Source organism: Pseudorasbora parva, chromosome 16, assembly GCF_024679245.1.
Source record: "Pseudorasbora parva isolate DD20220531a chromosome 16, ASM2467924v1, whole genome shotgun sequence".
NCBI classification, from domain to species: Eukaryota; Metazoa; Chordata; class Actinopteri; order Cypriniformes; family Gobionidae; genus Pseudorasbora; species Pseudorasbora parva.
The window spans coordinates 5,660,520-5,673,708 of NC_090187.1; the positions used below are offsets into that span (position 1 = coordinate 5,660,520).

General features: G+C 39.5%; 1 protein-coding gene across 1 annotated transcript in view; it reads right to left on the reverse strand.

Moving 5' to 3' along the window:
• Window positions 1–13,189, reverse strand: part of abcc5 (ATP-binding cassette, sub-family C (CFTR/MRP), member 5) — a 43,722-nt gene that overhangs the window by 1,964 nt on the left and 28,569 nt on the right. Inside the window, exons 19-28 of the mRNA XM_067420451.1 lie at window positions 11,024–11,170; window positions 10,797–10,926; window positions 8,386–8,668; window positions 8,076–8,262; window positions 3,984–4,073; window positions 3,674–3,863; window positions 1,369–1,528; window positions 657–735; window positions 344–457; window positions 58–222 (exon numbers count right to left, since the gene is read on the reverse strand). Of these exons, the coding sequence (XP_067276552.1) occupies window positions 58–222; window positions 344–457; window positions 657–735; window positions 1,369–1,528; window positions 3,674–3,863; window positions 3,984–4,073; window positions 8,076–8,262; window positions 8,386–8,668; window positions 10,797–10,926; window positions 11,024–11,170 (1,545 nt within the window). The remainder of the gene's footprint in view (window positions 1–57; window positions 223–343; window positions 458–656; window positions 736–1,368; window positions 1,529–3,673; window positions 3,864–3,983; window positions 4,074–8,075; window positions 8,263–8,385; window positions 8,669–10,796; window positions 10,927–11,023; window positions 11,171–13,189) is intronic.

Sequence of the window (13,189 nt, forward strand, 5' to 3'; positions counted from 1 at the left end):
AACAGAAATGTTTAGATACATCACCCCTCCCTACTTCCCAACAACCTTTCACCGTACCTGGCCCTGATTGAGCACCATAATACGGTCACAGTTGAGCACCGTGTGAACTCTATGTGCAATGGTCAGAGTGGTGCAGTCCTCGAATGCATTGCGAATCGTTTCTTGAATCAAACAGTCTGTCTCTGTGTCCATAGCTGCTGTGGCCTCATCCAGGATCAAGATCTAATAATTGGGAGGAAACAAAGTGGATGACCTGGTTAAATGAGACCGTTCTGCTTTATCTGCTAATCCCAATTGGCTCTCTCTCACACAGAAAAGATCAAAGTCAGGTGTGATAACTCACCTTGCACTGTCTCAGAAGAACTCTGGCCACACAGAGCAGCTGCCTCTCACCCACAGAGAAATTCTCTCCGTTTTCCACCACCTCAGACTCCAGCTTTAAAGGCAGCTGAGACACCTGAAGAACAGAGACGAGAAGCCAAACACTGAATTACAAAGATTCAAGGCCTTGGAAAGAATGAAAGAAACTGTAGTAAGATGGAGGGCAGAGCAAGTCTTGAGATGTGCAGATAAAATGAGAAAGCGCTATGTAAAACAGTTGGTGACCTGAAACTACTTTGCCAGTAAACGCTATACATGGTGTGTCTTTGTCTTACACATTCTTTCATGTGTGTCCTCTCCAGGGCATCCCAGATTTGCTCCTCTGAATACAGTGTAAATGGATCCAAGTTGGATCTGTTTGAAAATACAGAATACAAATGTATGACTAAATAAGGAAATAAAAGCATGACAAATAAATGCATTCATATGAAGCATGAATTTCAAATGATGAAACAAATTAAATTTCAGCAGTAAAGCAGCTCTACAGAAGGCAACAGTGCCATTATTTGATTTGATTTAGTTCAGTTCAACAGCAGTGTCGATATGGCGAAGTTAGTGTCATTATCCAGCTCAGTTCAGTTCAGTTCAAATTTTGTTCTCAATGCATTGAACGCTATGATGTGAAGTGGCAATCACTGTGCACCAGTCAAGCCTTGTAATGTGACGCTTCTAATGCAAGCAATTTCAACTTCAACCCCATTTGACCTTTCAAAGCGCAGCCTGATTACTGGACTTACTCAACATAGATGGCAACAAAATCAACGTAATAAATATCCTGTTCTGTTCAAATACATGCTCTTTTGTCTTATTTCACACTTTATTCTGTTTATGATGTCTGATTTCAATGTTACAGTTTTGTAAAATCATCCTTATGAAAGATTTGTCATGTGAAAGTTCATAACAGCGCATGACGCATGAAGCCCTAATATGATTGGTGTAAAGGGTCTTTGGGAATCAGCTGAAATGAAGAAAAAAGTGTATGCTTACCTGACAGTACCACTGAAAAGCACTGGCTCCTGTGGAATGATTGACAGTTTGCTGCGCAAATCTGCAAGGCCAATGTCGCAAATGTTGACACCATCAATCTTAATGGAGCCGCCGCATGGTTCAACCAGCCGGTAGAGAACCACTCCTAGAGAAGACTTCCCTGAGGACAGATAAGAGGGCAGATTTAATGTGTTTCTCTTTATGACATGTTTATTTGATTTCCCCTTCTATTTTTTCATGAAAGTCATATTTCATAAAAGGCTTGTGGCTTCATTTACAAAAATGTGTATAAAATGATCCTAAATATGAACATATGGCAATTTCTGAAATGTTCTATGAATGATTTATGAAATATTCTTACGCGCACACACCCACACACGCACATTATAAGAAATCAATAAATTATTGTAACTTTTTTGAATTATATATATATATATATATATATATATATATATATAAAATGATGAATGCTGATTTCAAAATGAGAGCTGCAAGTGGCTGCCACGTCTGTTTCTAGCAGCTGAAGAAACACTGTTGAGTTTACTTGCTATTCGCAAAATCCTGTCTTTGCAACTGTAACGATAAAGACTTGCAGCGCGGCAATTGAAAGCCAGCTCATACGCGTGCCGTCATTCATCTTAAAATCATGTCATCTGATTGGTTTCTTTGGACTTGGAGGATTTTGCTGACAGGGAAGTGTTGTTTAGCGGTTTCTGCCAACGAAGCAGTATTTCTGGGACACTGGGATTTAGTGGATTTGAAGATATTTGATGAACATATACTATGTGTGGAGAGCATTCGATCTATATCATTATGTCATTGTTGACAGAGGTGGTGTTTAACAGCTTTCGCATCTGAACTCTCTCTCTCTCCCTCTCTCTCTCTCTCTCTCTCTCTCTCTCTCTCTCTCTCTCTCTCTATATATATATATTAGGCTGGTGGTGAGTTATAATGAGTGTCACCTGCACATCGCACCAGTCTCGTGTCTCACAAAGGAGCCTGGGCACATGAAAAGAGGAGTGACGACAGTAAAGGACGAGAGAGGACCAGGCCTCTGCAGGTGGCGCTCATTATCACTCAACACCGGCCTCGCCCCGTTCTCACGGCCCCTCTGCCTCGTCCTGCTTGCAACACTGGTATATTCGAGTGCAAAAAGTTTGTACACATGCTCCTCGGGTGGCATACGATTAAAAAAATGTTCTCTTCTATTTTTGCCTTAATAATTCCTTATTTTTTCCTCACTTTTGACATAGGATAAAATCCATGACCTTTAAGGGGGTCGCACACCAGACGCAAAGCTCAGCCCCGCACCGCGTCTCAAGAATCTCACACCCGACACGCACATTATATACGATAAAGCTCAATTTTGAATCGAAGTCTGACAGAAGAGCTGCACGATGGGTGTATCTTGTAGCACAGGGTGAATTCAGTACGTACATTGATGATTTGAGGGAAATATAATATAAATGTAATATAAAACATTGAAATGGAGCTCTGTGGCGCGGCAGGATTTTGAACAATTTCCTGAGTCCCCGCGGACATGCGCCGAATGCCGCCGCTGGTGTGCGTACCCTCATTGAAAACTATGTGTTCGAATTTTAAACACGTGGCGCGCCGCTGAGCTTCCCATCCGGTGTGCGACCCCCTTTAGAATCAAATGTGTTTATTCAATGAGTTTATTGAATTGTACATGTGTTTACTGATTCAAATAGTTTTCTTAAAGGGATACTTCACCACTTTTTCATATGAAACTATGTTATTCCCTTAACTAAGACGAGTTGATACATACCTCTCTCGTCTCAGTGCGTGCACTTACTCATTCTGACGCGCGGTGACGATCTGATAGCATTTAGCCCAGGTCATTCATTAGGCACCAAACAGAGATCAGGGTAGGAGTGACCAAACACTTCATGCCATGCACATTTACTGTACTCGGCACATTTACTGTGCCGAGTCGAAGTACTCTCAGAAGTGCTAATCCGCCATACATTATAGTTCTCCTTTTAAATCCGCTTTGAAAAGCGCCACATTATATGTCATCATACTTGATCGTTCAACTATTTGTGTAACTGTATTTAAATAGGGAAAACGTGGATGTGTTTGGTCGCTTTTAACTTGATCTCTGTTTGGTACCATAGTGAATGAACTGGGCTTAGTGGGCTAAGCTAAATGCTATCAGATCGCCACTGCGTGTATCAACTCGTCTTAGTTAAGGGAATAACATAGTTTAATATGAAAAAGCGGTGGAGTATCCCTTTAAACTGAATCTCGTAATTGTTGAGAAAAGACACAAGAAGTGACTGACCTGAGCCTGTTCGTCCAACAATTCCAATCTTCTCTTTGGGTCGAATGGTGCAGGACACTTTCTTCAGTACTAGTGGGAGGTTATCTCTGTACCTCATCTCTGTTCCATCAAACACGATCTCACCCTCCTGGGGCCAGTCTGACGGAGGAGCCTTGTTTTTCACCCTTGCAGGGGCCTCCAGAGACATAGACTAAGACAGAGAGCAAATGTTGAACTTTATCCTCTCTATTCTGACAGACATCAGATTTTGAAGAGAAATTCTTAATGTCAAGCTGAAACTGTCATTCAAAAAATGATGTAAGACTAGTACCTTAATGTAATGATGGATTCTCTCTACTGAGGTGAACCGCGCTTCGGTCTCAGAGGCCAAGCGAACCGTAAACTGGAATAATCCTGTAAGCTATGAGAGGAAAGAGATGTTCAGCCAGGTAAAATCTACTTCCTTAATACAATAGCATCTGTTGTGCTAACCATAGACTGTATAAAAAATATGGACGTAGTGTCCGTGACGTCACCCATAGGATTTCGATAAGCCGTTCTGAAGCATAAAGTAGAGATGAGCTGGGCATTGCCATCTTGCGAGCGCATCATCGCGTGTCACTCCCGGATAACAGAAAATGGGCAAAGAGGCGGGGCGCGGGCGGAGCTTAGGTGACACAATGACTATAGACGGCAGATAAACGGCTATCCACCTGTCACTCAAAGTGACCACGCCCTTAATTAAGCAGAACTTTAAGGCTTCAAATAATGTAAATGATTATTATTTTTTTTTTTTTTTTATTCACCCCCTCACAGTTGTCATGAAGGCCAAAATTAGCCATATAGGCAAAACCACAATTTGTACCAGGCTGTAAACATGTTTTTTTCTGTTGTAAAGGTGGGCATTTTAACATGGGGCTCATTACATGGGGTACATTACTTACGTATTGGCTTCAAGGGAGATCGCGAGAGGTTGCCGCTTGGTGCTAACTGACAATATGACCCTATTCAATCCCATTTGAAGCAAATATATGTGTTCTCTACGTGCCAATCATGTCTAATGCCGTTTCCACAATTGTTTTGATTGTTTGGTCCAAACTCGAGTCAGATTCCATTCCTTTTTCACCGCTGGTCTGTTTTCACATTGTATTCTTTGGCTCTAAACCACAGTACGTTTGCGTCATCAACATGAATGCCACCGTGAGCACTAGTGGCACCTGTTTACCAGGGTAGCTAGGTAATGACTCAGGAGGAGAAGGCGCTAAAAATGGAAAGCATTGTTCTCACTTCAATTTTTTATTTAAATTTTGGCAGGAAAAACGGGACAAAAGCACAACATGCACAAAATGGCATTTGCATCCATCTGCCATTGAAGCAAAGAAGATGCAAAACACATGGGGTTTTCAACTTCTGCAGAAGTGAGCAGCGATGAGAAATGTGCCGCTCTGCCTGCAGGCCATCCGTCATCATCCGTTAGTGGACGACTACTATGGATTTGTTTCAATGACCAATGCCAATGTCTTAAAGAGCAGGGTGGTCAATGATCAATGTAAAACCAATATAGGTCTATATGATGTTACACAATTGAATTTAAAGACACTAAATAACACATACAGTACCAGTCAAAAGTTTGGAAACATTACTATTTTTTTGTTTTTGAAAGAAGCCTTTTTTGTTCATCAAGCCTGCATTTATTTGATACAGACAAAACAGAATAAATCAGTCTGCATGCCAGCCATTCTCTGGAAAAAAGGCGTTTGGGGGGGTAAAATGTGTGTTATTTTGGCAAGGTGGCCTGCTAAAATTCACATTCCTGGGTCTGTATATCACATATTTAAGGTCGCCTCAACCCGCGGACATGGAAAACAACCCACGGGCAAAACTGCAGACTTTTATTTTTAATGTGACTTTGAATACCATCTAGTGCTCACAGCTTTGTAGCTGCAAAAGCAATAATGGATAATTTACCTCAGATCATTAAACAAATGGAAGCAAGAATGTTCAAACTGTGAACAAAAACTATATTCTATGACAAAGATTGTTTCAGTAACTCTGTATGTATTTAAAAAAATACATAAATGGGGATTTATTTGTGAATTTGATTGCATAATTTCTTTCTGAGTGCCGTGCGTGCACCTGCCACGAGAGCCCGCCCACACGCTGTGCTGTGGGTTTTGATTAATTTACTTGTTTTACAAAAGAGCACAATCTTTGTAGGATGAACAAAAATGTTTTTGTAATCATTAAAAAAAACTTTAAATTGGATAATATTCAGACTTTTGAGCTTTGAAGTGCTGTAAAAAGTTAAAGGGAATAAGAATAAGAAGGGAATAAGTTTGGATGACATCATCGGGGTCTGCCACACCTCGGCGTTTGGTGAACTGATGCCACTGATTATCAGTGTTAGAAACAGTTGTGCTGCTTAATATTTTTTGGAACCTGTGATCATTTTGGATGAATAAAATGATCAAAAAGAACAAAATTGATTTAAAATAGACATTTTCTAACAGTATAAATCTTTACTATCACTTTTTTTATCAATTTAACTCATTCTTGCTGAATCAAAGTATTAATTACTTTTTTTTAAAAGACACTTTTGAATGGTAGTATTTTTACAAAATATTTAGTTTTATGAGCTTTTTATTCTTCAAAGAATCCTGAAAAAAAGTATCACAGGTTATAAAAAATATTAAGCAGAACAACCAACATTGATAATAAATCAGCATATTAGAATAATATGCTGAAAATTCAGTTTTGCATTGCAGATATAAATTATATTTTAAAGTATATTAAAAATAGAAAAACATTATTTTAAATTGTAACAATACTGTATTCTGTATTTTTGATCAAATAAAAATTATGAGCATAAGATACTTCTTTCAAAAACACCAAAAATAGTACGTTTTGAACGGTACTGTACATAATTTCTGCAATTACATTTATATTTGTTTTACATAATTACCTAAATAATTTACATAATTTGAAAATGAATCCGAAAAAAAATCTGTAAAATATTTCTATTTCTAATATATTTATACTTCAGACAGAAACTTCCTGATTCTGTAAGCAAGGATTTGTCTCCATCTCTCTCCTGTCTGCATCTAATTCACATGGACTGACTGTCACAAACAGAACAAGCATTTTTATGCAGGCATTTGACTAGGGGTGTGCTCAAAGCCTAATTCTGAATTTAGAAAGGCATGGAAAATGAATAACACATTCTACAGACACCCTAAAGGGACATGGTTAGGCTTGCTGCGGTGGTCAGTTACATCAGGGGTTTTCAAACTGGGGTCCGGGGACCCCCAGGGGTCCTTCAGAAGGTTCTATGGGGTCCCCAGAAATTTTCAGAAAATTAAAAGACAAAGTAAAAATGGAGTATACCGAACATGGTTTAATTGGTCTAATGGTTTAATTTCTAACTGTTTCTCTCCTTGTTTGCCATATACATACATTCCAGAATTGTATATGTTTGCTTTGTACCTTTATCTTGCTCACTGGGGTTCTTAACACGGTACATAAGCTGCTTATATGGACCTACATTATGAAAGTTGCTTATACATTTCATTGAAAATGTTCTTGTTCAGGTTTATAAATCCAAAATTAAGTATAGCCAATTTAAGTTTGGAAACAGTATGTTTTATTTATAATGTCACACTTACTATTTGTCTAACAGTTTAAATGTTTTATTCATACAAATATAGATTTTAGGGGGTCCCCATAAAGTGTCCTCATATTTGGGGGTCCTTGGCATCATTAAGTTTGATGATCTGTCCCAACGCTCCCTATACAAAGAGTATGGGTGGTCGTGTATTGGAAAGCGGAAATTAAAAACCGAGTGTACATTTAAAAATGCAAAAGCATTGAAATATATATTTTTTTCCATTACCATGTCCCTTTAGGTGCTCAGTAGAATATGTCATTTCCTTTGCGAGTACAGTATTCGGCTTCAGGCACATTTCTACTATGGATGCAAGAAGTTTGCTAGGTTTGTAGCAGTAAATATTTATTAGACATTCAAAAGACTTTTTACAATTATAAAAAATGTATTTACTGAAGCTCGGCAGTATATAAAAAGAATTACAGCATTTGCTTTACAGTTATTAGAAAGAACCGTTAAACAAAAAGAGGAGAAGACTGAGAAAGAGCGATCCTGTACTGGGTTCTCATGGCTGTCAAAATAAAAGTCCCACATCCAACATCGGCTAATAATATGATAATATCAGCAATGGCGATATTTCGGTCAACTCTCGTCAATTGTGGTTTACTTTTGGAAATTAGGTTGTGTTGCTTTGATAACTACTGCAAACAATATCTCAAGCCTGTTTTTAAGAGTTTCAAGAGTCATTTGTAAACCAAATGTTAAATGGCTGACACCGAAAGAGTCAAAAGATGAAAAATGTTTTGCACAATTTCCCCTCACCTGTACAGCATAGGAAATGGCCAGGCCTGCGTATGCAGGAGGAATCTGGCCGTGCATGAGGACGATCATCAAAGCCGTTATGCTAATGAGAGCCACGCTAATCACATCTAGACGCACTGCCAGCCAGCGCATGGCACAGCTGAACAGATAGAAGGGAGCCTGGTTCTGATCCAGAAGCTCCTGATACCTGGGATCAAAGACACAAAGTCTATTAAGTGAGCTCACTGGAAGTCTTTTCGCAAACTAATGGTAGAACGCATTAAAAGATACAGTAAATAAAAATGATGCAGAATGATATCTCAGCAATTACCTGTGAAGGAATTCATCCTCTCTCCCATAAGCATGCACTGTGGTCAGGCCCTGAATGCTGGAGGCAACGTGGGACAAGAAAGGTGACTGTGTGATGTTGTCTAATCGCTTGAGTTCTCGAATGAAGACCCGAGAAACCACATGCAGCACCGTAAAGAGGAGGACCAGCGGCCCTACTGCAACCAGGAACCAAGGGAACACACTGCCAATCACACCCAGGCAGAAGAGCACCAGAATGACGTTCTGAATGAACATCTCAGCCTGGAACGGTAGACGTGTGTCCACTGAGAAGACAAGGAAGAGTTTAGAAATGCAAGACAGTTTGCCTGATAATAGGGGTGTGCGATATGTATCATTTACAATAATACTTTAATGTTTGTTCTAATGATGTGGAAACTGACATTATTGTCAAATCAAGTCAAGTTACCTTTATTTTTATAGCTTTTTACAATGCCGATTATTTCAAAGCAGCTTCCCGGTGTTAAGCAGGAAAATAATGCTACAGATTTTGACTCGGCTGTACAGCCAGCTCATTTCAATTATCATATATAATGGGTGATGGAATAATTGTGATGTCATAAGTATGATGAATTTAACTTGTTGTACTGACTTATCAAAATGCTTCTTTATTGCCTTTGTTATGTGTCTTTATATGTTGCTCGAAATAAAATAATTCATATATTATATATCAATAATTCATTCATTTATATAGTGTCAACGCGGGCAGATCGGCAATATAGTTGAAAATGTAGTGCCCCTAACTGAGCCAAAGGCAACGGAACCAAAACTCCATCGGGTGACAGAATGGACAAAAAAATCTTGAGAGAAACCAGGCTCAGTCGGGGTGCCAATTCTCCCCTGGCCAACGAACAAACAGTGTATGATTCTGTCACTCACAAAACAGATCTGTGTCCTTATTTAAATATCCGAAAAACGATCATATCAAGAAGAGGTGGATTCATGTTATGAAGAGCCACTTTGATGGAGAGCTGAGGATCACCACCAACAACCGCCTCTGTAGTGATCATTTTACACAGGATTGTTTTATAAACTTTCATCGGAGACAACTGGGATTCACTGATAATCCGCTGTTACTGGTGAATGGGGCTGAACCGACTTTCTCCCGCTTTCATCCGTCCCGCCGACAGACGGTGCCGACGACATCCGCAGTGCCCACCAATGAGTGTAAGTTTCCTTGTGTGCTTGTATTATTATTACAGCAGGTAATGCTATATTAGTCCACAGTTACTAAATCCTGCAACCCTCTAACGTGATTTTGTTTTGTTACATCATTATGATTTCTTAGACAAGTGATTTCAACTATTATATCTGTAAACCTGTATATATTATATCTGTAATATCTGTATTATATCTTTTAGTTTGATATGTGACTATAATGTGGCAAAATACACTTTATTCTATGTTATTTATTGCTAGCCTAACTTTATTTGGCTTATGTTTATGCTAGTTACATAACTAGCTAAATTGCATAAAACGGAGATGAAAAAACAGCAATGACCCATTCTGTTGCAGATCGAGGGGGATGATGTTGGTTATCAAATATGTCAATGTCCTCTAAGTTTGTTCTGGCTCTGGAGGCTCAAACATGTATGGTATTTGAGTGAGGCGACGGTAGCTTTCCCGTGAGTGGGGGTGGTTTCGGCGCGGCCAGCGGGCACGCCCCCAGCGTTTGAGAGCAGTATTCTTATTTCTTCAAGATTTTGATCTCTTATTTTATTTACTTGGCGACTTTTGTTATCATTAAAATTTGGCTGGGTGGTTAATAACATATTTTTCTGTGGTGTGACAAACTCAGATCACATACTTAATTTTGACTTTACAGGGTCTTTAAGAAATCATGTTAATTTTAAATACTTATATCACTAACAACAGTAGTCCGGCCAGGATATTGTCATTTAAAAGTTGTTGTTACAGCCCTCAACTAATGTTGATGATGACATGTGTTTTGGCCTGAAGCTCCGCCCTCCACCTATAGACCAAGGGTTGCCAGCTCTGCTCTAGTTACCACAGCTGCAGATCTACAAAACGTTCCTGCTGATCCTGCAGCATATCTGGCAACCTCGAGTCAGGGGGAGGGGGATACACCGCTCTACAGTCCTTTAAAAGGGATTGCAGTACCAGTTTTGGCCACAATCTTACATACACTTCCTTTAAATAATGCATTCATCTATAAAAGGAAAATATTGTCACTTAATTAAAAAGATAATTTCTGTCCCTGTGGTGAAATGACTACCACACAGAATATGAAGATTGTGTCCACAACAAGTCTAACACACTCAGCAAAATATAATTTCTTTAAAATCACAGAATATACAGAGATGTTATTTTTGGTCGATTTCGCACACCCCAATTGAAGATAATGATCCATTCTAAGCCTTCAACAGTTCCCACCTTCATCCATGTCTTTGGAGAATCGGTTGAGGATGCGAGCCGTGGGCGTTGTGTCAAAAAATTTCATGGGACTACGTAGAATCTTCTGGAAAAGTTCGTCATGGAGTTTTGAGGAGGCACGTAGAGTACCCTAAAAAAAGAAGAAGATCGCAATGAAACATGGACCTCTCCCCACAGCTTGCTTTAGACTAGAGATGCTATAAAACAAACTATATGTAAAATCTCACCTTAACAAAAACGGTGCCTCTCAGTAGTTTGAGAAGGAGCATGATTCCCATAGACATGGTGTAGATAGCAGCATAGTGTTGCATCAGAGGGTTATCTCGCATACTCTCGCTCACTACTGAACTGTTTCCCACCTGCACTGTGGTGTTCTGTTGAGAAAGAAACCATAGGGCAATTATAGACACATAAATGTGTACAAAATTGAATTTGTTTAATGTTAGGGTGTTGAAATGTTAGGGTTTTGCATTATATAGTAAAACATGTTAAAAGGTAATACATTTGTGTGTCCAGAATCTATTCATATAAATAATTAAAGTTATAAAATAAATGAATAGCTCACTTAAAGTTGCATATTGCAAAATAATACAAAAATAATGTTGAAGTTGAATCACAGTATGGCATATATTTATTGCCTTAACCTTTAAAGACGGCTTAAAGTCATAATAGCATTTTGTTCCCTATCGTTACGTACACTAGACTGGGTAAACCCAGCCTGATCTGCCGGTGATTTGATTTCACCAAGTAACTCAGTCTGGAAACCCGTACATTCATTTCTACTGCTTCTGTTACACTTTTGCGGGAACCAATCACAGACTGGCTTATCCAACTGGCGCGCTATTGGCGGGTTTAACATGATGACATACATTTTTTTTTTTTTTTTGAGAAAATATAGAGAAATGATGGGTCATTGTCATAGACTGTAAAAAAAATATGGATGTAGTGTCCGTGACGTCACCCATAGGTCATTATTTGGACACCCATAAGTTGATCACGCCTCTTGTGCAATAGAAAATACAGAGCAGACTCCCCAGACCAATGTTCAATTTTAAATTGAGCTTAGTCTGGTGAAAGCTAGACAATACGTACACTATATTGCCAAAAGTTTTGGGACACTTGCCTTTACATGCACATGCACATGAACTTTAATGACATCCCATTGTTAATCTGTAGGGTTTAATATGGAGTTGGGAAGGCTCTTCTGGGAGGGCTTTCCACAAGGTTTAGGAGTGTGTTGATGGGAAGTTTTGACAATTTTTCTAGAAGCAATTCTTCTGTTGGACGAGAAGGGCTTGCTCACAGTCTCCACTCTAATTCATCCCAATGGTGTTCTATCGGGTTGAGGTCAGTCAAGTTCCTCCACACCAAACTCACTCATCCATGTCTTTATGAACCTTGCTTTGTGCACTGGTGCCTAATCATGTAGGAACAGAAAGGGGCCTATTCCCAAACTGTTCCCACAAAGTTGGGAGCATGACATTTTTCAAAATGTCTTTGTATGCTGAAGCATTAAGAGTTCTTTTCACTGGAACTAAGGGGCCAAGCCCAACCCCTAAAAAACATCCCTACACCAAACGAATCCCCCCTCAACCAAACTTTACACTTGGCACAATGCAGCCAGGCAAGTCTGGTTCTCCTGGCAACTGCCAAACCCACTCATCCATCAGATTGCCAGACAAAGAAGTGTGATAAGTGGTCACTCCAGAGAATACGTCTTACTGCATCCAACCTTTTCGACCATGTAAACCCATTCCATGTAGCTCTCTACGCACTGTTCTTGAGCTAATCTGGAGGAAAAACAAAGTTTAGAGGTCTGTAGCTACTGACTCTGCAGAAAGTTGGCGACTTCCGTGCACTGTGCGCCTCAGCATGAGATGACCTTATTCTGTGAATTTACGTTGCCTACCACTGCAAGGCTGAGTTGCTGTTGTTCCCAATTGCTTACACTTTGTTATAATACCCCTAACAGTAGACCATGGAACATTTAGTAGGGATGCAATTTCACAAATGGCACAGGTGGCAACCTATCATGGTACCGCGCTTGTATTCACTGAGCTCCTGACAGCGACCCATTGACAATATAAAGTGACTGCTGGCCTAGTGTTTGATTTTATACACCTGTGGCCATGGAAGTGATTGGAACACCTGAATTCAATGATTTGGAGGGGTGTCGCAATACTTTTGTCAATATATTGTGTATCCAAATGAAACGCTTCTAGAAAAAAACTAAAAAATATGGTGGCACTTGATTTTGCCCATCAGTAATTTTTTAGAGGTTGAGGAAATTCAACCTGCCACAGGAGCTGCTGACACAGTTCTACTCCGCCGTCATTGAATCTGTCCTGTGTTCATCTATAACTGTCTGGTTTGGTTCAGCCAATAAATCAGAC